We start from the raw sequence: 21,779 nt of genomic DNA, 5'->3' as shown, positions 1-21,779 counted from the left end.
AAATATAATTAAATTGAAACCATAACACAAAGAACAATAAACCATTCAACCTTCTATTTTAAATACACGATCATATAAATCGTATAAAACATACATTATTTTAAATGACAAAACTACTGAAAATATTTACAAATAATAGTAAAATATCGTATTTTGTTTACGATAAACCGCGATAAACTACTATTTGTATCAGGACACAAATAGATACCTATAGTAATATATCACGATCTATTCCAATCTATTACAGATAAACAGTGAAATTTTACTATATTTATAAATATTTTAGTCATTTTTCTCTATTTGAAAACAACAATGTTGTCAAATTATATACCTAAAAAAAATCACACCCAAACAAACCCCAATTCCATTTACATAAAAACAGAAAATCTACTTTTTATTCACCATTTTCCTGCCTTCAAACCAAAAAAAAAAAAAAAACGACCGTAGCTAAAAAATTAAAAATAAAATAAAATAGAATAAAAACGATGATTAAAAATAAAAATCACTACTAAATCCATCATCTTCTTCAACTATCTGCTCTCGCCGGTAAAATCTCTCTCTGCCACATTCTTGATCGGACTAGCGTCTATTTTCGCTGGATCAGAGTGCCTCCTCGAGTTCGCCGGCGAGCCGGGGAACGACAGCCGTTTCTTTGCGCCGATAATCGCCGGTCCCTTCTCTAGAATCGCCGCCGTTTTCTCCGTTCCCCTTGGACTCGACAACCGGGATCTAGCCCTGGCTGCTTCTGTGGACGCCATGTAGCTTGGAACCGATGGCGAACTCGTGAAGCTTTCATCATCTCTCACCGATGATCCGGCGATGCTGTGTCGCCGATACCGCTCGGATTTGACGCTCAATGCGCTTCTGGAATCGGCGTCTCCGCCCCAGTTGATTCCTCTTGGACTATCCGGCTTCAATTTTCTCCCTGCAGATAGAGATGAATGCGCCTTCGTGGGAGTCGCCGGCGATTGGTGACTCGGAGCTCGGCTCGTTTTTTGGCTCGTAGGAGTCCTTGGAAAAGGCTTGATGTCGAGATTGAGATCGCGACGGGCGTAAGCTTTGGCGATGTCTCCGATCGAAGTTGTATGGCTGATCACGCTCTTGACGGAGCCACGCTCGTGATAATCGACGGTGCTCTTAGTCTCCCATGGACGAGCGGCCATCCATCGTTCTAACCAACTCCATCCCCAGCGGGGGTTGTTCGGGTCCATGAATGTAGGGTTTGCAGATTTTGAAGAATTCTTCCATGAATTCTGTTGGGAAAACAGCCGTGAGAATGCAATTCAATGATCTGAGCAGGGAGATGATAATCAAATCAGCAAGAAAGTAGGAAATGCATTGAACCTGATGAGAGTAAGCATACGCCAATGCCCTTTCTCTTCTTGTTGCTGCTTCTTGCCTATTAACTAATCTAGCTTCAATTTGCTCCTTCGATTTGGTACTGTCATTCCATTCATTGTTTGCCTAATTCAAAGATCAAAACTTCAATTCTCATTCATAGTACGAACACAAGGATTAATTAAGAACTCATGAAATATATACACACACACACACACGCACTTTTACGTTTTGGTGTTATAATGTATGCAAGCCACATCCTTGAAACTTGTAATATCTAATTAAGAAACTTCCTTATAAAAGAAACATTATGAAACTACTTATAAAAGAGAGTGTGTTATACTCAAAAACTCCTTTTAAATATCTTAGAGTCAAAGCTGTTGGATCACATGCGATATGATTAATTGAAAGCTTCAAAAGCCAGCACGAGGATTCATGGATTAAAGTATCTAATTACAAAGGAGCACTAGAAAAAGAAACACACATGAACTACTTGCTACCCACTTGGAATATTAAATATCCTAAAAGCTTCCTGATATTGAATATTGTAGGGTATTGTAGGGTATTGTAGGGTCAGGTCAAAGTTATACAATAACTAACTTAAATACTTGGATGGTGAAGAAAAAGAAAAGAAAAACTAAAAAAGAGGTAGATTAAGGACCAGAATAACACTTTGCTACTAGTTGGGCTGCACCCATTTTTTGCAACCCAGCCTAACCACGGCTAAAAAAGAAACTTAAAAAGTTTAGATTGTCATATGGCATCATGTCATTGGGTCACACGTAGCTATGTTACTAGAAAAAAATAGATGTAAACCAGCTAGCAGTTAAGTATTACTCTCCGGAGTAAAATCTGACACGAGAGATTCGTATAAAAGAACAATAAAAAACTTACAGAAGAAGTTAATCTCTCAAGCTCTCTTTCATGTTTTTGTTGGAGCTGCCTCTGAAGAGCCTGATTCTCCTCTGACATTCTAATTCTTCTTGCACGAATCTGTGACTGCACACGAGCAAGAGTCTGCATGCATCTTAATGTGGTTGTTGCTTGTCTTTTAACAGATTGGCCTTGTATCAATGACTTTAGCCTCACCAGCCCTCTTAATGCCCGCAGGGCCCTCCTTGCCTGAGCGAACAAAATTCTCATTACAAAACCAATTTTCAATACCATATTTAATGTCCCAAATCCCAAAAGTAGTCATTACAGAGAACCAATTGAATACTGTTTTTGAACACTCTGTAGACCATTAAATGACACATTCAAAGCCAGCATTGAAGTTAGGTGTATATGATATGCACGAATTTGATGCAAAAACCCATGCTCTTTCTCAAGAAAAAGTACTGTTAAGTCATGGCAAGCAGAAAGTTTGACTTGTATATTTTTGTTGTTTTTAGAATATCCAATAGTTTTTGTCATATTTATTTCTTTAGTTCCTAGGGCTTAATCTTTGGTTTCTTTGTGATTTTAAGACGAATTTAATGCAAAAACCCATGCTCTTTCTCAAGAAAAAGTACTAAGTCATGGCAAGCAGGAAGTTTGATTTGTATATTTTTGTTGTTTTTAGAATATCGAATAGTTTTGGTCATATTTATTTCTTTAGTTCCTAGGGCTTAATCTTTGGTTTCTTTGTGATTTTAAGACTTTCATTGGAGCTCCTATAACTTGCTTTAATCTCTGTTAGATGTTAACCTTTTCTTCTTTATTTATTTTTTTTTTATTATTATTTTTTTTAATGTGGCAAAGAAAGATGATGAGCTAGTTAGCTAGCCAACTAACCTAATGCTGTAAGTCAATCTAACATCTGCTCACTGCCTCTCTAAAGAAATGCTGTGGGAGTTGTAAACAGATCTCAAGAATAACCATGAAATTTCAGACGACCTTACTTGAACCGGAACTGGTTGTCCTTGAATTCTAAAGAATAATCATAAAACTTTAACTAAATTGAAGTGAACTCAAACTCTAGGGGCCTAGATGATGGTAATTTAAACAAAATCTGTCACTCAAGCTAATGGCTACTTCAATTACAATTCTATCCAAACCAAATAACTGTTTTAAAAAGTAGTGAATAGTTTCAAAACAACTATAGCTTTCAATTATTGTCAGCAATTCTTGCAAAAAGGTGAAAATGATCACTCACCATATAGCCACGGAATGCAGTCTGGATCTTGATGGCTGCTATTTCTTCCTTTGATTTCCCGGAGTAACGAGGGATGGTAGTGAGCCGAACGACCTCCGCCGCAGCCTGGGCGGCTGCAACAGCTGCCTCGGCAGCGACTGCAGTGGCAATGGCAACAGAGTAAGCATGTTTGCTCTGTTCATTCTCTGCATCTGCTAGTTTCACCTCTTCAATTGGTAGAACAGACACATCCAATGAAGCTGGCTCTGCAGATGCCACTGTCTCCAATTTCTTTGGCTTCCCAAACCATCTTTTCTTTGATTTGTTGGTTTTCTAGCAATGAAGATCAATAGCAAACTCTCAGTTCAAGATCTTAAAAAAAACAAAACACAGAAAACAAAAATTTATAGAAATTAGAACCCAACCCATAAGAACCTGATCTTTCTTTTCCTTAGATTCAGGAGCAAATGCTTTCTTCACAGCAGAAAACCAGCCCCCCCTCTTCCCCATTTCCTATTCAATCATCTGACCTTTAGAAAAAGAAAACACAAATCAGTCAAAAACATAAGAACTCAAAACAATGCATAAAAAACAGATCAAAATCTAAACTTTCAGAAGACAGATCCAAAATGAAGAGAGCCCATAATAACCAATTGAGGACCATCTAATTTCAACATTGTACTAAGAAAACCCCCAAGAAAAAAACAAAACCCATGAAACAATTTCATATGAAATAGGAGATTTAGAGGCAAAACCCAGAAAGAGACTGAAGAAAAACAATTCTCCATTACAATACCTCAGCACAAAATCTCCATTTCTTCTCTGAATCTCAGCAGCTTTCTCTTTTAGATCCTAAAGAAATTGATTGGCAACGAAAGCAACAACTACCATGAGAGAGAGAGAGGCCAGATCTTGAGCTTTTAGAGAGAGAGAGAGAGAGAGAGAGTGAAAACAAAAGTAACGAAGAGACTTGAAAGAACAAATGGGCAAAGAATAGAGGACAGAGAGGGCATTGGGAAAATAAAAGTTAGTAGTAGACCGAGTGGGCTCAAGCTCTGTGTGACTCTTATTATTATTTTAACAGCATCAGCGGCAAGGCAAAACAAAACAAAACCCCCCAAGTTGCTGCCGCCGTCGCTATCGGCGCCGTCGGCTCCGCCGTCGTCCGGTGAAACCTTTAGGGGAAAAAGTGGGAAGTCTGTTAAAAATCATGATGTGGACTCTTCTTAACGTGTACACCAAGTAGAAGTAGTTTTGGCCTTTTGGTGTCTTTTTATTACAGGATCTGACCAATCGTGAGTTGCCACGATGCCTTTTGTTATCGGTTTCTGAAAATTACCAAAAAGTTTTATTGCTTTTTAACGTTGAAATTATGGCCTTAGACTTAGACCCATAGCTCACAGAAAAGGGTAAATTGGAATTGGGATAGAGAGGTAATTATGTGATGTCTTTATTTAAATAATAAAAAAACCAATTCTAGAAAATGATGCTTTTGTCACTTCCTAGCTATCTTGCCCTATCTAGCGTCTCATTTAAGAAATAATTAACATGCTTGCTTCACTTTTTTTCCCCTTTTTTTAATGATGAGGCTACATTGCAATAGGGATGTGAGTTGGTTACATTGATTTTCAACCAAAACAATGTGAAGATGGATGTTGATGTGTGAATTTAGTTGGATAAACATTGTTATTCGGATTAGGTGATTCGGATTATCCACTTTGAATTCACCTACAAAACATATCTCATACATTCTAATGGTTAAGACAATATCAATTGGACTTGTGTTGAGTGAAGCACAATTAGATTGTATATCTTTCACGGTGGGGTCTCTCCCTATTTATATTATAACTGCCCTCTAATACTTGTGTTCTCGTGTTTAGAGCTTTGTATTTTGATAACCTATCAATTGGTTTGAGGCTTTTTTACCCGTTTGTATAGATGAGGTTGCTTTGACTCGATTAGTACGGCCTATAAGACTACCTCTTACCCTTTCGAAACAGGTAGCTATGACAAATACCTGGACTTTGGGTGGGCCGTTTCGGTGGTTTTTTCAAAACGTACGACAGATGTTTAACTGAATCGAATGACACAAATTTGTCTCAAACTATTGAATAATTTTTCAATCATTTTAAAATTTGTACTCATTTTATATTTTGTAAAGCTAACTCAATTGAAAATTATCTTAGTATTGTATTGATTGCCCTTATTATTATTAATTATGTTAGTTTGCACCATTACATGACAAATTAGTGGTGTGAACTGTTCTTGGGAAGAAAATAATTAAGTATAGTTGTATGAGTATAATTCAACTGATATAAAACTTGGATTACTATCAACCTTGAGGTTGGAGATCCAATTCCTACATCCCACATATTGTCAATGATAATAATAATAACAATAATAAAACATGAAATTATGTTTGAGATGAGATTTTGTTGAAAGGTGAACTGTCACATTTATTTTATACCCTAAAGTTTTCCTACTAATTAAATTTACTCTATATTTCAATCCGTACAATTTTAAGTGGGTTGTTATCCATATCAGTTGGGTGTAATCAAGGAAGAAAGTATTCCATATTACAAAACTAATCCCTTTAATATTTGTTTAGTCCACAAATTTTCATATATTTGTAGAACTTCCAAAATTATCTTATGAATTTTTTATTTTGTATCTAATAAATCTTCGATATGTTCAATATTTTTTAAAAATCAAATGAACCATTGAACATATAATCTTATTTTTGTGTTCAATAAATTTGTGTACTTTCGAAGAAGGTTGACGAGGTCTACAATACGAGAAAAAACAAAATTTCAATGATTTATTAGATACGATATAGAAAAATTATTTGGCAACTGAAAATACATGTGATTTTTTTTAAGGTGCTATATCATTGGAGACATATATTTATTTGAAATTTTTATTATTCATTTGAAATTAATTAGATTGTTGTCTTAATAAAAATGATAAAAAAATGATAAATAAGCGACAGGTGGCCTTGTCAGGACTCACTCACATAACTTGATCGCATTGATTACACGGCGGCGTTTCCGTTACAAGTCTCGTTTAGAAATTTATTCTTTTTTCACATCAATATAATTCTGCGTGTTTTTTGGTACATTTTGGGTGTTATAATTATAATGTTATTTCATTACGTAATTGTTCATTTATAAAAACTTACTTGTCACTCACATCACAAACAGTTAATCATAAAAGTACAAATGTTGTAAACCTAAAAATTATTCCACTAAGTACTCAAAAAAAATTATTGATAAATTTGGACATGGTTAAGTTAAGACCTGAATTGAGGCAATGATGATTGATGATTATTGAGCAGTGTAAATTCCAAATTCAGCTGGACTCAATAAGAATTAACGGCATGAAGTTTGCAGAATGACCCTAGTAAGCCCAACACATTTGAGTGGCTTGATCAATAACTGTTAATCGAATATGATAGGGTTACTTAAAATCCAAGCACATTGATGGTTTGAGTAAGAAGTCCAGCGGTGGTCACTTGAAAGTGGAGAGGTCGTTCGAGTTTTAGTTACAAAAGGATAGATCTTATACAATCATTGAGCTACGAATAGAGATATCCACTTTCCCACGGGAACCCGCCCTCCGTTTAGGTGGGGAATGAAGAAACTTTTCCACAATATTGATTTATGTTAATTGATTTTTTTTTTTAAGAAAAGGGAATCGATCCCAAGAATTCCCCGTGGGAGATTCCCGCACCCGATCTCCATGGGAAATTTAACGGGGACGGGGAATGAAATAGGGAACGGGGAAGTCATCCTCGCCCATGCCCCGCCTGTGGACATCTCTAGCTACGATTGAAGAAAAATTTGCTAAAAAACACAAACTTATTTTTTTTTTACTGATTGAACCATTTTACAAATCTGATCCTACCTTGAACGTTGGAGTGTACGTAGCTCAACATCACACTGGTGTTTAAAATTGCTTGTTTTGTAGGAATTAAGGGTCATTCTTCCTCGGAAATATAAATTTATCATTGGTGTGATTTTTTGTATCAACAATTCCACTAATTGACATATTGATAGGCTAATATGATTATAGCTTGACAAACATAAAGTTTATGTTATCGATCTCCATGTTAGAGGTTTGATTATTATATTTTTATATACCATCAAAATAAATAACACGCCACTAGTATGTACTGATGTATTCTTAAAGAAATATACACATTCTAACGTTGATTAACACAATTTAATTATCAAACATCAATTGGTTTAGACTTTTAAGTAGATACCTAACATGTGATTTAAACAAATAAATGTGTTGATGGAAAAATCAAACCAATGAAATTCACCTGACTTTTACGTGCCTTTAATAGTGAATTTGCATTTCAGGAGAATAAATTGCCTGCAAGACAATAAAAAAAGGTCACACACCGAAGTGGTGCTTGCCAAAGACACTCTGATGCTTAAGTCAGTACTTTGCACAAATGTTAGGGTAAGTAGGTTTAGGTAGGAGATGAGCTTACCTTTCATGGGCCTGCTATGCTTCATTTATACTTGAGTCCTAAAGGTCTTCCTTATCTCAATTGGGGAAGAGGATCTATTTCCTTCTCCTACTTTGAAACCTGACACGCGGGACTTGGGATCAGGCCACTAAGGATGTTCCAACGAAGAAGGCCGATCTAGATCGGCTTCACTATAAGGAATTTTGTGGCCTCAACCTCGACTTCCAAGGGTGAGGTGGGCCTTGGGCTCTGAAGGCCCACATTGGCCTCGGCCTTGGCCTCCAAATCTGAGTGGAGCCCAATTGGAACTCTCCAAGGCCTGCTTTTCAGCCAGTCTCAAGTCAAGCTAGGTAACTCTCTTGGTTCGATCTTGACCTTTCATTTTTTGTCGATCCAAAATGACCTATAATATTAGTCCCTTACTCCCATGTTTAGACTCAATGGTCTACCTTGTTGGTAGGCCAAAGTCTCAATTTGGGAGTAAATTCATGGTAGTTTGAGTGTTTTAACTCATTCTAAGTCTTTTTCTAGACTTATTGGTGCTCTCCTCTCAAGATGTGCACCTCTTGAGTTTTGGGTTGAGCGTGTGGCCACTTCGAGTGGCTTATTTTGATTACTTCTCGGGTGATCCTTGAAGGATCTCTTACCGAAGAGTTCCATGAGCGCGTTCGGATCGCTCCGATCTCACCGTGACCGAAATACACATTATACATTCAAAACATATAGTTATGCAAACAAAACTTAATTAACGGCATGCTATGAACAACAAAATAACAAAGGAAAGAGTGTCATACCAGTTGAAGACATTCTTCAAACTTCAGCACTCAAAGTAGCGGAATCCTCCAAGCGATCTACCAACGCCCAGCGGAAGCGTCGATTGTAACGGCATGAACAACCGCGAACACGAACACCGTGGGGACGACACCACCACTAAAGAGCCCCGAGTATTCTTGGAGTAAAAACCCAAAGGATGGTCTTTAGTGAATTTGGTAGAGGAAGGAGGAAACACGAATCGTGTAGACGATAAGCACGTGGGAGAAAAAAAGACACTATCGCATAGCAGATTGCTTATCGTTTAGGAGGAGCTACACGATCGTGTAGGATTTATTGAGCGATCGTTTAGGAAAAGGTATACGATCATTTAGCTAAATCGACATCGTTTAGAGAAGCTATGTGATCGTATAGGCGATAGTGTGCGATCGTTTAGGTGCAAGGAAAATGATCGTTTAGGCGGAGAGTGTTATCGTATAGTCCCTCGATTTTCTTGAGCGATCGTTTAGAATGTTCACCAATGCGCGCTCTCGAAATCTTTTGGGTGATTGAACGACGGGTTATTCAAAATGAAAACATTTTTTATTTTAATTCATTGGTTACAATAACCGATGCTGGCCACTAACCCACGTCCAAACGTGAAATTTGGATTAATTATCATATAATTAACCAATCAATTGATAATAAATATAATCATATTATGTTTTTAACCTAAAGTTTGATATCACATATCTACTATAGTATATTCTCCTATACTTGATATAAATCATATTTATATCTAATTTCCTCCAAAATAATGTATCTCATACATTTAGCCAATTATATCATATATAATTAACTAGTCCAATTATATCATATATAATCGAACTTTCTCTTGTCAATTTGAACATTTCAAATTAACCCAAACACTGGTTCTCGACTTTATCTAAGCTACCCATGGGACCTATGGATCTGTGACTCGAAGCTCCAACGATCCGTGAATAGCTGACTAAACTCTTTAGACACGAGATCCACCATCCGTTAACTGTCAGGCATTCCACTAAAGACCAACAACTGAACTCTTCTTACCACAGATATATTTCTGTGTCCATTGGATATAACCAATCATGAGTACGATGACCCTTCACAGATGCTCGTAAGTACAGCTGGGCCAAATTACCGTTATGCCTCTGTAGTTATATCTCACTCCTTAAGTACCATTGATTCCTCTAATGAACAATACAACATAGTCCAACTATGTGTGAACACCTCTCGGGCCAAGAGAAGGTGTGTGGTGCCACATCGTTCAAGCCCCAAAATCAACCCTTAATGGAGCTATCTTTCTACTTATCTTTGCTTCGGGGAAGGAGTGAATTTCATCTTGTGTAGCTGAGTTCCCAGCTCCCAAATCAGACGAATCCCCAAAATGGTAGGTTTGAATCGGTGACCTGGCCACTCGCACCAATACAAATCAAAGGACCGCCCTCAATGGCAGGAGTTCCCAATTCATTCAGGATTGAGTTCATGTTACCTATGGTCATCCTAGTGAAGTGAAGTCTCTGTCATGAACGGTGTTATATAACAAGATGTTAACACTTCGTGGTCAAGTCTTATATAAACTCTTTGTATAGGACGCCCCCGCTTACATGTCCCCAACACGAATGATCAGGATCAGACCATCTGTGACAAGTCACAACACTTGTGACCATTCCACAAAGTGGGTCGCGTCCATAGTGTTACCAGGATAAGGTTTCCCTCCTATATCTATATACTGCAGAGCATTTTGGTTATCACTCAAGATATGATCCACTTGTATGTCACCACATACATGCTTAAGTCACATACAGATAACCAGGGATTTTATGTTTATTGGTTTGTGGTAAAACAAATAAAACAAGTAAATGAGCCATATATCAAAATGTGAAGTAAATATCATACATTAACAACACAAGCGTTCGTACAAATTGTTTACAAACTACAGGACACGAGACTTTAGGGCATCAACCCCAATAATCCTTAGTTCGTATTTTTGTAGTGGGCCCTTGATTTTCAGAGGATCAGTTTACAAACCGTCCTTTATATTCCTCGGAGTTAACCTTCATAGGTGAACTTACGGGATTGCTTAAGCGTACACAATGTACGTCTTTTACTATTAATAATAATAAGTATAGTAATAATAGTAACTTTAATGGTGAGTATTATAAGTCATACCTTTTCTTTAGAAGGTGGAGCATGTCATGCATGCGACTACCTTATGGTGTTGTACATTTGTCAAGTTTGGTTTGGTTAGAATCAAGGAGAGACGGATTAAGGACTACATGGCACTAATGCAACGGTCTAAGAAGGGTGAGGGTGTGTGCTCAAATGGCCCTGCTCGGCCTCGATTATCAAGACCAAGGCAGGCTTGCACAATTGGTGTGCCTTCTTTGTGCAGGTGCACCTTTGTCCCCTCTTTCCCTTTTTTTTTAAATTTGAATTTGAATTTGAATTTTCCTCTAAATTTCTTTTATAAATATGGGCGAATGCATCATTCTTCTCATCCCTACTTTAACTTTTTTTTTTCAAAAGGTTAGTGTCTCACCTCTTCCTTCTTCCTTTACTTCCTTTTTTTTCTTTTTCCTTTCCTTTAGCTTTAAGATATCTCTCAACAGTGAAGATAAGCTCATTTATGATGAGAGCAATTCTTTCTCTTCTTACTATGAGTCCCCAGATTCGCCTGAGCCATATGCTAAGGAACCTTCTATGGTTGTGGGTGATTTTCCATCTATTGTGACTCGGGTTCAACTCGAGACGTTACAGTGTAACTATGGCATTCCTCCCATGGTTCATCTGATGGTTCTCCGTCCTGACAAAACCATTGACAGTCCTTCTGATGGGGAAATGTCCCTTTATTTGGCCATGTTCCGTTTCGGGGTTCGTCTGCCTCTGCCTTTATTTCTTCAGAGCTTCTTAGCCTTGATACAATTTGCCTCTCCGCAAATGTTACCGAATGGGTGGAATCATCTTATAAGCACTTACTCTTTTTAGCAGATATATGGCGACAAATCTCCAATGTCTATTCTCATCTTCTTGTCACTATACCAAATTAATCGTAGTCTGAAGTTTGGGGATTAGTTTTATTATATTATGGCTTGCACAGAATCTTTAGTGGGTATTTTTTTTCTATAAAACATTAGAAAAAGCATTGGTTTTTCTCTAGTGGTGATTGATTATCTTGGGATGAGATGGGTATGTGTCATGCAGTTCCGAAAAGGTTTAGGGATTACGGTAAGGGTTTTCTCCCTTTTTCCCCTGTTTGAAACCGTCTTATTTCTTTCTTTACTAATTTTTTTCTCTTCTTATTTTAAGTGCCCCGTGAATTTTATTGTTCTGCAATCGCAAAGAATTTGGCCAGGGCCATTCAGATCTTGGACAAGGAGACGAAATACGGTTCAAACTTTATTTCTCAGGAAAATTTAGTCTTTGTTGGTTTCACTTACCCTGAATTTTAAGCTAGTAGACTCTTTTTTCTCTCCGTCTGACTTTGCTTCTGGTCGGCCTCAGCCTTCACCATTTTTTTATGCATGCATTTTTTTTGTCTTTTATTGAGTTCTTGCAAGGTCTTCTACTTTGAAAGCGTGAGTATGGGCAAAAAGAAGAGCAAAGACAGAGTCGGGACTTTCCATGCTCAATCGGATACTAATGTTTCAAGGCTTTCACAAGATAGGGTCAGAGCAAGCCACCCTCTATCGAGTCTTCATCCTTCCTCCGAAGTTCATCGTTGATCATCTCGTCTTCACATTACCTCTGTCTTTCATGATGTTGGTTGAAGGGATTGAATCCCAAGTGGAAGTGCATGAACACCGTATCATTTTAATTTCGTTTTGAAGCCAAAATAGAAAATATAGAGAACAACAAAATTATAGGATAAGTAAACCCTAATCGGCATGTTATAGGGAGAAGAGAAAGAAATTCTACTTACCCTTGTAGAATATACAATCTCCACATTTCCTCTCCAGATCTCTTGAACGATTATGTCTCTAGTTTCACCACGACGAACACACAAAACACAGAAACGAATGGAACACTACCACGAGAACTTCCCTGTTATTCTCTAGGATCATAATCAAAAGCGGAGTTGTGGGCTCGCTTTGATTAGTTTGGGAGAAGGGAAAGAATTTTTTAACGATGGAAATCACACTGTCAAAATTCACAAACAGAATTTCACTAGGGAGAGAACGTTGAAGGAAGAATGAGAGTCATGTCTTTGTCCAAAACGTGAACCCATTCAAGTATATGGTAAGTTGAGAGATTAAACGGAAGGGAGATATAAAGAATAACTTCCTCCTTAATAATTTAAGATTTAAATAAATAATAATTTAAAATTTAAATAAAATATATGATAACTAACCTTATTATATATTAATAAAATTATATGTTATATCACATATAACTTATAGTTTATATTATATTACATATATAAGCTATAGTTTATTAATCTCTCATATAACCTATAGAATTAAAATGAATCATATTCATATTAATTTTTGTTGGGTTTAATGCCCTAAAACTCGTAGATAGTAAATGTTATTAATTGACCCATCAATAAAGAGTTATAGATGTTAAATTAATAAATGTAATTGTTTGTTTTGTTATCTATTTTGTCTTAATAACTATAAGTCCAATAAACTAACATCCAAGGTTATCTTATGAGTATTGAACTGTATGTAGAGACATACAGTGATCAATGTTCAAGATACAGGGTCTATAAGGCTGGGTGCCTTATCCTAATAATATTATGAATACGATCAACTTTGTATTTGACATAAACGCAATGATCCAACGCATTCGTATAGGTGAAACGCGAGTGGGGGTATCCTATGCAATGAGTTTGCTTAAGACTGGACCGCGAAATAGTAACCACTAGATGTAACATTGTTGACCAATTAAGTTTCTATTTCAATAGGATGACCTAGGCAATTTAGTTTTAATCTTGAGTATATTATGAACTCTTGTTCACGAGGGATTGTCCTTTGAGTTGTATGAGTGAGAGTGGCCAGTTCGCAGACTCAATATGCCTACCATTTTAGGGACAATACCGAGTGGAAAGCTGAGAACATAATAATACAAGATGGAATTCACTCCTCCCCGCCTTAAAGGTAAGTAGATGAGTGTTCCTTTAAGTGGTATCTCCGGGACTTGAATAAAGGGCCCTACCCTCTCATTAGCATGAGAGGGTTTCTGTTTATTGGTTTGACTATAAACAAGTTATTCATTAGAGGAGCATTGGTACTTAAGGAGTCAGAGGTAACCCAACGGTAAAACCGTAATTTGACCCAGTTGGAGTTCCAAGCACTCGTGAAGGACTAACTTGCTGGTATTGGTCTATATCCGTGGACACATAAATATATCTATAGTGAGAAGAGTGTAGTTGTGGGTCTTTAGTGGAGTGTACCAACAGTTAACGAATATTGATTAATTTGGTTAATGAGTTTAGCCAAATCTCACATCATTGGAGTTTCTGATCTACAGGTCCACTAGGTTCTCTTATCAGCTTACTAGAGGATACTTAAAAGGGATAAATTGAATTGTTCAAATTAATTTAAGGAAACTATATATTAATGTGGTTAATATATAATTAATTATAGATATGATCTATAATTAAAATTGAAAAGTAATATTTGAATAAGAATCAAATTAATAATTCAAGTGACTTAGATTCACAAAGAATTAATTAATAGAGAGGTTTTGCAGATATACACGCAATGTTTATGATAATTAAATATATACATTAAATTGGGTTTAATGTATAAATAGTTATTTGGTTATTGTGCAAATTATAATTAAATAAGTGTTATTTAATTGGACTAATTAATTAAATAAGTGTTTATTTAATTAAATAGGCTAATTAATTAAATAAGTGTTATTTAATTAATTATAGAAAAGAAAAATATTAGGAAAAGGGCTTGACCCTTCTTTATATAAAGATCTCCCTATGGCTCTATGGGATACATAGAACACAATACACAACACCTAGTGTGCAAAATTTTCTCTAAGCCACAAAAGAGAACCATCTCTACTTTCCAAAATCCTTTTCTCCTCTCCCTTTCCCAATAGTTGGATACCACCTATCCCTTTATTGGAATCAAGAGAATAACGAGGTTACTCTCATGGTAATATTCGAGATTGTTCAAGAAGTTGTTCGTGATCAAGATCGTTGGAGGATCTATTCGTTGGAATTAGGGGAGGATTGTTCGTGGTACTTAAGAATCTACAAAGGTAAGAATTGTTCTAATATTTTCCCTAAAGCATGTTAATTTACATGTTTATATTATGTTTTAGTTTAATGGTTATGTTTATGTAAAAATCGATTTGCAGGATACAAGGTGATCTCTCACCAGAGTCGCTTTCGCTGCAGGAGGGGGAGGGGGGGAGGATTCGACCCTCCCTTCAATTTTAACCTATAGTTTTTAAATAAATCATATTCAAATATTTATTTCCTCTATTATAACGTATCATATACATTATATTCATTATATCTTATATGAATCATATTCATATAATTAATATTTGAATCATATTTAAATCTTTATTTCTCTCATTAAAAATTTATATTGTAATGTATCATATACATTATATTGATTATATATTATATAATTAATTTTCTTTAATTAATTTGAACAATTCAAATTAATCTAAAATTAATTTGATTCTCATTAATCATAATCGATCTAACAAGATGACCTTATGGACCTATAGATTGAAGCTCCAACGATACTTGATTAATTAATTAAACTCTTTAATTAAATTATTCAACTTTCATTAACTGTCAGTCACTCTAGTAAAGATCGATAGTTGCATTCTTCGCACTATAGTTATATTTCTATGTCCATTGGATATAACCAATCAATAGACCATTGACCCTTCACACATCGCTCATAAGTACAACTAGGCCAAAATTACCGTTTGCCCCTGTAGTTACATACAACTTCTCAAGTACCACTGATCCCTCCAATGAACAATTAGTTATAATCCAACTATAACTGGACTAGGGCCAAGAAAGAGTGAGGTGCCTCATTATTCAAGCATCGGAATCAGCCCTTAAAGGAGCAATTTATCTACTTACCCTAACAATGAGGAAGGAGTGAATTCTTTCTTATGTAGTTATATTCCCAGCTCCCCAATCAAACGAATCCCCAAAATGGTAGGCATATTGAGTTTGTGAATCTGGCCCCTCTTACCCATACAAATCAAAGGACCGCCCTCATAGGCAGAAGTTCACAACTCACTCAATAGGTCAAGTCACATATGGTCATCCTGGTGAAATGTAAGCCTCTTCTAGTAACGTGTTATAAAGAGAGACTATGCATTTCATGGTCCGATCTTATAGAAACTTTTGTATAAGATACCTCCATCCACATGTCTCTACATGAATGATCAGGATCATGTTATAGCACTTTACAACAATTATTACAACTATAAAGTAGGACGTATCAGTAATGTTACCAGGATGAGGCACCCAAATGTCCATATACTACAAACCATTTAGATTATGACTTAAATATGATCCATATGTATGTGTTCAGATACATGTTTAAATTACATCAGATAATCTTGGATATTTGTATAATGGATTATTGCATATAAAACTAATCAACCATTGATTCAAATAACATATAACTACGAGACTTTAGGGCATATATTCCAACATTAGTGAGGGCTCTGACTCCTCATCCTATATTCGTGCTTTTGCTCTTCCTGAGGATTTTTCTGAGTCCAATCAAATTGACCTTCTATCCCAAAGCTTCTAGCTATGGCAGGGGATCGGTCACCAAATTGGGTCCAGTGAGGTTGGTGTCGCGGATCTCTCTGAAGCTCTTTCTTCCACTCTCTATGGTCATTAAGAGGTATTTTATTTTTCCTTTCTAGTCGTTCTCGGTCTTTGAGGTCAAACCGAGCTTCTCACTCCTCTTCCCTTTTTCTTTTTTCCTTTTTTAATGCTTTCTTTTTCTTTCTTACAGCTTTTAACAAAAATCTTCGTTTCTAGTTAGAGTCTGATCAACCATATCAATTCCCTTAAGCAAGACAATATGGAAGTTCATTCGAGTCTGAGCCAAACTTGCTCAAACTGAGCAAATTCTAAAGAAGGTAAGGAGTAAACTTACTTCTAAGCAGATTAGTTCTCGCAAAGAGATTAACCAGCTTAAGGCCCAATTGAATGAAGCCCAAGAGCATTTGAATTCTACTGACTATCTAGCCGACACCTTTGAGAAAATGGAGAGATATAAGAAGATGCAAAATGACGTCATGGAGGTTGGACTCGCTTAGTGGTGTAAGAAATCCTCTCACAATATCTTGGTCAAGACTATACCTTCCTGCTTGATTCCTAAATCAGGCATTAAGACAATTTTGACCTTCTTCCTTCATCAGACAAGTCTGATGGAGGCATTGGGGAGGATGACATGGAAATTGATTTAGGTCAAAATTATGTTTGATCTTCATTTTCTCTTGTTGTAAACTTTTTTTTTCTTTTTTCTATATATTTCCTATCGGACTTTATCCAATACTTACTAATGAAATTTTGAGCCAAAGAGGGTGTGATTCTCCCCCATACATTACTCATGAAGCTTAAATAACGTAAATGAAGATCACCTTACTTCGGACTCAGCCACTAAATTTCGAGCCAACGAGGCATGGTTCTCTTTTCTTTTTTTTTTTTTTAATATTCATGCATGAAATTTAAGGAAATTACTTTGCCTCATCCTCAACCATAATTTTTTTTTTTTTTTTACCATGAAGGGCATATTTTTTTTCTTTTAAATTTACATTTATATTTCCTTTAAAGGTGTAGAAGTCATTAGTTTTCTGCCTCAGCCTTGGCCACATTATTCCCAGGTCAAGGAAGGCATAATTTCTATCACATATAAATTGCAAATGGATTTATAAGACAATAACGATAATTTCATTTCGGCCTTATTCTCACTCTAGGGAGCTAAGAAGGGCACAAAAACTTTTATAAAAAATTCACATAAGAAAGGAGATTTTATTGCTCATATACTTTTTTTCAAAAAAAAAAATCAAAAGAATAGAAGAAATTTGCCTAAAATGTTGAAAATAACAGAAAACAAAAAATTGAAACTTACTTGTTGTGGGGTTGGCCTTGGTTTGTCAAGCTCGAGATGCCCTCTGCCCCATTTTTCTGTTGTTACTCTAGTTTTTTTTTTTTCCTCTTTCAGGGCAGTGTAGTAGCATCATCTAGCCATTCCCTGCTCTCCTTTTATAACCCTAATTCCTTTTGCCATTAAAAATTTCATTATCTGATGATAAATAGATGGAACGACTTTTAGATCATGCAACGTCGGTCTTCCATGATTGCAATGTAAGCAGATACGCTGTCTACCACTAAAAATTCACTAGCTTAGTTACCACGTATTTCCCTTCTTCGGATGTTACTGAGAGTTGAATACTTCCTATTGGGTTCACCCTTTCTCCGTCAAACTCCATTAAGGTGAATTATGACTTCTCAATTGTTCTTCCCTTATGTTCATGGCTTTGAAAGCAGTAAAAGATAATACATCAATAAAGCCCCCTCCATCTACTAGGATTCTGTGTACTTTTGCATTTGCTATTGTTAAAGCCACGACCAATTTCTTGTTATGTGGTTGGTGGAGCTTTCTTACTTATTTCTAAAAGAAACTCAATATTGGGTCCATGTCTTACTGTTTGTAGTGAAAAAATGTTGTTTATTTCTAGTTCATGCCATGCTTCTCGTGCTCTGGCCTTTCTTTTTTGGACCGACTCTCCACCAGCTAGTCCTCCAAACATTGTTTTGTTCTTCCTATGTGGTTGTGGATCTTTTTTGTCCCGATTTTGCTCGCTTTGAGTTGCTTTTTCTCCGTTCCTTTGAGATGTCTCTCCCACAAACTCTTGTAAAATACCCATCATGTATTAAGGCTTCAATCTCATATTTTAGCTAATAGTAATCTTTGATAGAATGTTTGTGGTCCTCATGGTAAAAACAATATTTTCCCTTGTCTCTTCGTCCAGGTCTCATCTTGGGTGGTATTTAAGCCAATCTATATGCGTTATTTCCATGAGAATTTGGTATGATGTTGTAGTGGTTGGTTTGTACCTCTCGAACCCGATTCCGAGGCGCCCTCTTATTTGTTCTCTATTGTTCGACCTCTTTCTTTTGTGGCTATGACTTGATCGTTCTCTATTTCTACTACCTTTTCTTACTTGATTTGAGTAGTTTTTCTTTTCTCTGACCATTTATTTAGATCTTATTAACTTCTTTACACTCATGTATTTTGTGCTCTTGTAATAAATTCCACATAAGAAGTTGGTTCCTTTTTCCCTATTGAACGAGGAGCCTCTTGTCCTTTAATGTTTCTCCTACTACAATTAGAGCGGTTGATTCTGTATATCCTTCCATTTTCAGTGCTTCACTATTGAACCTTGCTATATAATTTGAAGGCTTCCCTTAGTTCATGTTTTATGGTCATAAGGTGCATTTGAGACTTTCTTTTATCTCTTACCCACATGAATCGAATGATGAATGCTCAAGCTAAATCCTTAAAGAAGTAAATTGACTTTCTTTTTAGCTTTCGAAACCACTCTTTCGTTGTCCCTGTTAGTGTTGGATTTTATATCCTAAAATTCGTAGTTTGTAAATTGATAAACATATTCTGTTTTGTTTTTCAATAAAATTATTATTGAAATTGTAATCTTGAATCCAATAAACTAAGGTCCTGAGGCTATTTAATGTATACTTGAACTTTATGTGATGACATAAAACATGGATCAAGTTCGAGTATATAGCCTAAAATTGTCTATAGTATAGGGATAAAGTTGGGCGCCTTGTTCTGGGGACACTATGGATGCGGCCCACTTTGTAGTTAGTACAAACGATGTGATCCTGAATCGTTCATATAGAGATATGTGAGTGGGGGCATCATATACAATGAGTTTGTATAAGACTGGACCACGACTTAGTCACTTTTGTTTTATAACATCGTTTACTGTATAAAACTGACTAATTCAAATTTGATGACCTAGATAACTCGATCTCAATCCTGAGCTAACTATGAACTCCTGTTTATTCAGGATTATCCCTAGATCTGTATGGGTGAGAGCAGCTCAACAACACTAGCTCAATAAGCCTCCCATTTCAGGGGTAACACCGGGTAAATAGTTGGGGACATAGGGTGCAAGACTTCACTCCTACCCATCTCTAGTGGTAGTAGATAGATTGTTCCTTTAAGTGCTGACCCTGGAATAAGAACAAGGGGTCCCACCCTCTCATAGGCTGAGAGAAACTAGATTTTTGGTTGGACCACAAATCAATTGTTCTTTAAAGGTTCAGTGGGCTAAAGGAACAAGAAGTGTTCTCGGGGGTAAATGGTATTTTGACCCATCTAAGAACACGAACAACCGGTGAAAGATTGACTTACTGGTTATGGTTATATCAGATGGACAGAAACATATCTACAGTGAGGGGAGTGCAACTACGGGACTTTAGTGGAATGACTCGTTAGTTAACAAATGTTGATTAATTAGGTTAAAGAGTTTTACCGGTTAATCTCGGATTGTTGGAGCCCATGATCTGTAGGTTCATTAGGTCCCCCTGCTAGCTCATATGGATTAAACTTAGAACAGTATGTTGGATTAATTCGAATTGTTAGAATTAGAAAAAGGGATTAAAACTGACAAGTATATGCGATATCGTTATTGGTTTTTTGTATGCTGCTCTATATTCAAATGTGATTTGAATTTTGAAAATATGAATGTGGATTCATGTTCGGGAGGTAAAAATTAGTCAATAGGGTCAAAACTGTAAAAAAGTCAAAGGGTTGACTTTTTCACTAGGGAAAGTCAAAGTTTGACTTTGACCAAATTGAAAAAAAGACAATTTTGCCCTGGACTAAGAGTTAGTGGAATTATCCAATATTTTTGTTGAATAATCTCACTAATTTAAGTGGACTATGTGTAAACATTATAGAATGACACATAGCCCACTTTGGTTTAATGCTTTGTGAGGTGTTGATCTTTGGTGAGTTTTTACATGCATTAGATGCATGTAATAGTTTTATAAAAAGAAGTTTTCTTTTGAAATAAACTTCTTCTTTCTCTTTTAGCAAGCTAATTTTCTATAATTTTTTGTTTTCAAATTCTCACCAAAATTCCCTTTTTCTCACATTAACCTTGGACCACTATTTCTTCCCCTTTTCATTCCTTCATTCACTAGGTCCCACAACCTAGTTCTGAGTTCAGAGAATAGTGGGTAAACTCTAGTGGTGGTCCGAAAGAGTTCGGGTCGAGATTCAGCGGGAAAAAAAGTTTTTCGAGAGCTACAAAAGTTGTATTCTATCCCTTTTAGTTTACTGTTTTTTATACATTTCTATGCTAATTTCCTTTTAATTAAAAGAAATTAGAGTGTAATTAGATCCTTATCCGCTGCGTATGTCTCGTGTTCCATCAGTTAATATTTATGAGTATGCTCTGCATCTTATGGCATCTGACACTCCGTGTAATTCCATCCAGGATCTATACGTGTCCAAATGGTCGATGGGGTCATATTTTCCATCGTATAGTTTGATGTTTAGATCCTTAAATTTTGGGGGGAGCGATTCTTTCATTATTTCATCAGAGAAAGACAGGTCTACCTATTCAATTAGGGCATCGAGGTCAACTTCGTCTGTCTCCTTGGTTTTCTGGATGTTTCCTATTATTGAGTTTTATGTCCTAAAACTCGTGGTTTGTAAACAATAGAACTTATTCTGAAAATTCATTAAGTTGTTATTGAATATATTGCTTATTAGAAATCCAATAAACCTAAAAGTCCCTTGATTATTACATGAGTACTTGAACTTTATGTGGAGACATACAAGTGGATCATGTTCAAGTATATAGTAAAAAATGATCTATAGCATATGAATAAAGTTGGGTGTCTTATTCTGGTAACACTATTGGATGCCGCCTACTCTATAGTTATTGCAGTTGTAAAGTGCTACAAACGAAGTGATCCTAATTCATACATGTTATGACATGAAAAGTGGGGGCGTCCTGCAAATGAGTTTTGTACAAGATCGGACCATGAAACTATTCACTCTTACTTTATAA

The 21,779-nt window shown here is 36.1% G+C and overlaps 1 protein-coding gene and 1 long non-coding RNA gene across 3 annotated transcripts; one reads left to right on the top strand and one right to left on the bottom strand.

Moving 5' to 3' along the window:
- Positions 1-297: 297 nt before the first annotated feature.
- Positions 298-5,300, bottom strand: LOC120080012 (protein IQ-DOMAIN 1-like). 2 transcript variants are annotated; one of them, XM_039034535.1, is made up of 6 exons: positions 4,248-5,300; positions 3,887-3,976; positions 3,473-3,784; positions 2,233-2,460; positions 1,345-1,464; positions 298-1,253 (listed from the first exon to the last, which is right to left on the bottom strand). In XM_039034535.1, exons 2-6 carry the CDS (start codon positions 3,959-3,961, stop codon positions 531-533), a joined length of 1,458 nt encoding a protein of 485 aa, XP_038890463.1. In that variant the 5' UTR covers positions 3,962-3,976; positions 4,248-5,300; the 3' UTR covers positions 298-530. The 2 variants fall into 2 exon arrangements, with proteins under 2 accessions (XP_038890463.1, XP_038890462.1); XM_039034534.1 differs by having other exon boundaries at positions 3,887-3,981; positions 4,248-5,299.
- Positions 1,215-3,445, top strand: LOC120080013. Its single transcript, XR_005482393.1, has 2 exons — positions 1,215-1,353; positions 2,397-3,445. It is a non-coding gene; the product is annotated as an uncharacterized LOC120080013 (long non-coding RNA).
- Positions 5,301-21,779: the final 16,479 nt, after the last annotated feature.

Source organism: Benincasa hispida, chromosome 6 (assembly GCF_009727055.1).
Source record: "Benincasa hispida cultivar B227 chromosome 6, ASM972705v1, whole genome shotgun sequence".
Classification (NCBI taxonomy): Eukaryota; Viridiplantae; Streptophyta; class Magnoliopsida; order Cucurbitales; family Cucurbitaceae; genus Benincasa; species Benincasa hispida.
Note: the sequence above shows the minus strand (reverse complement) of the source record. Positions and strands in the feature narration are given on the sequence as shown.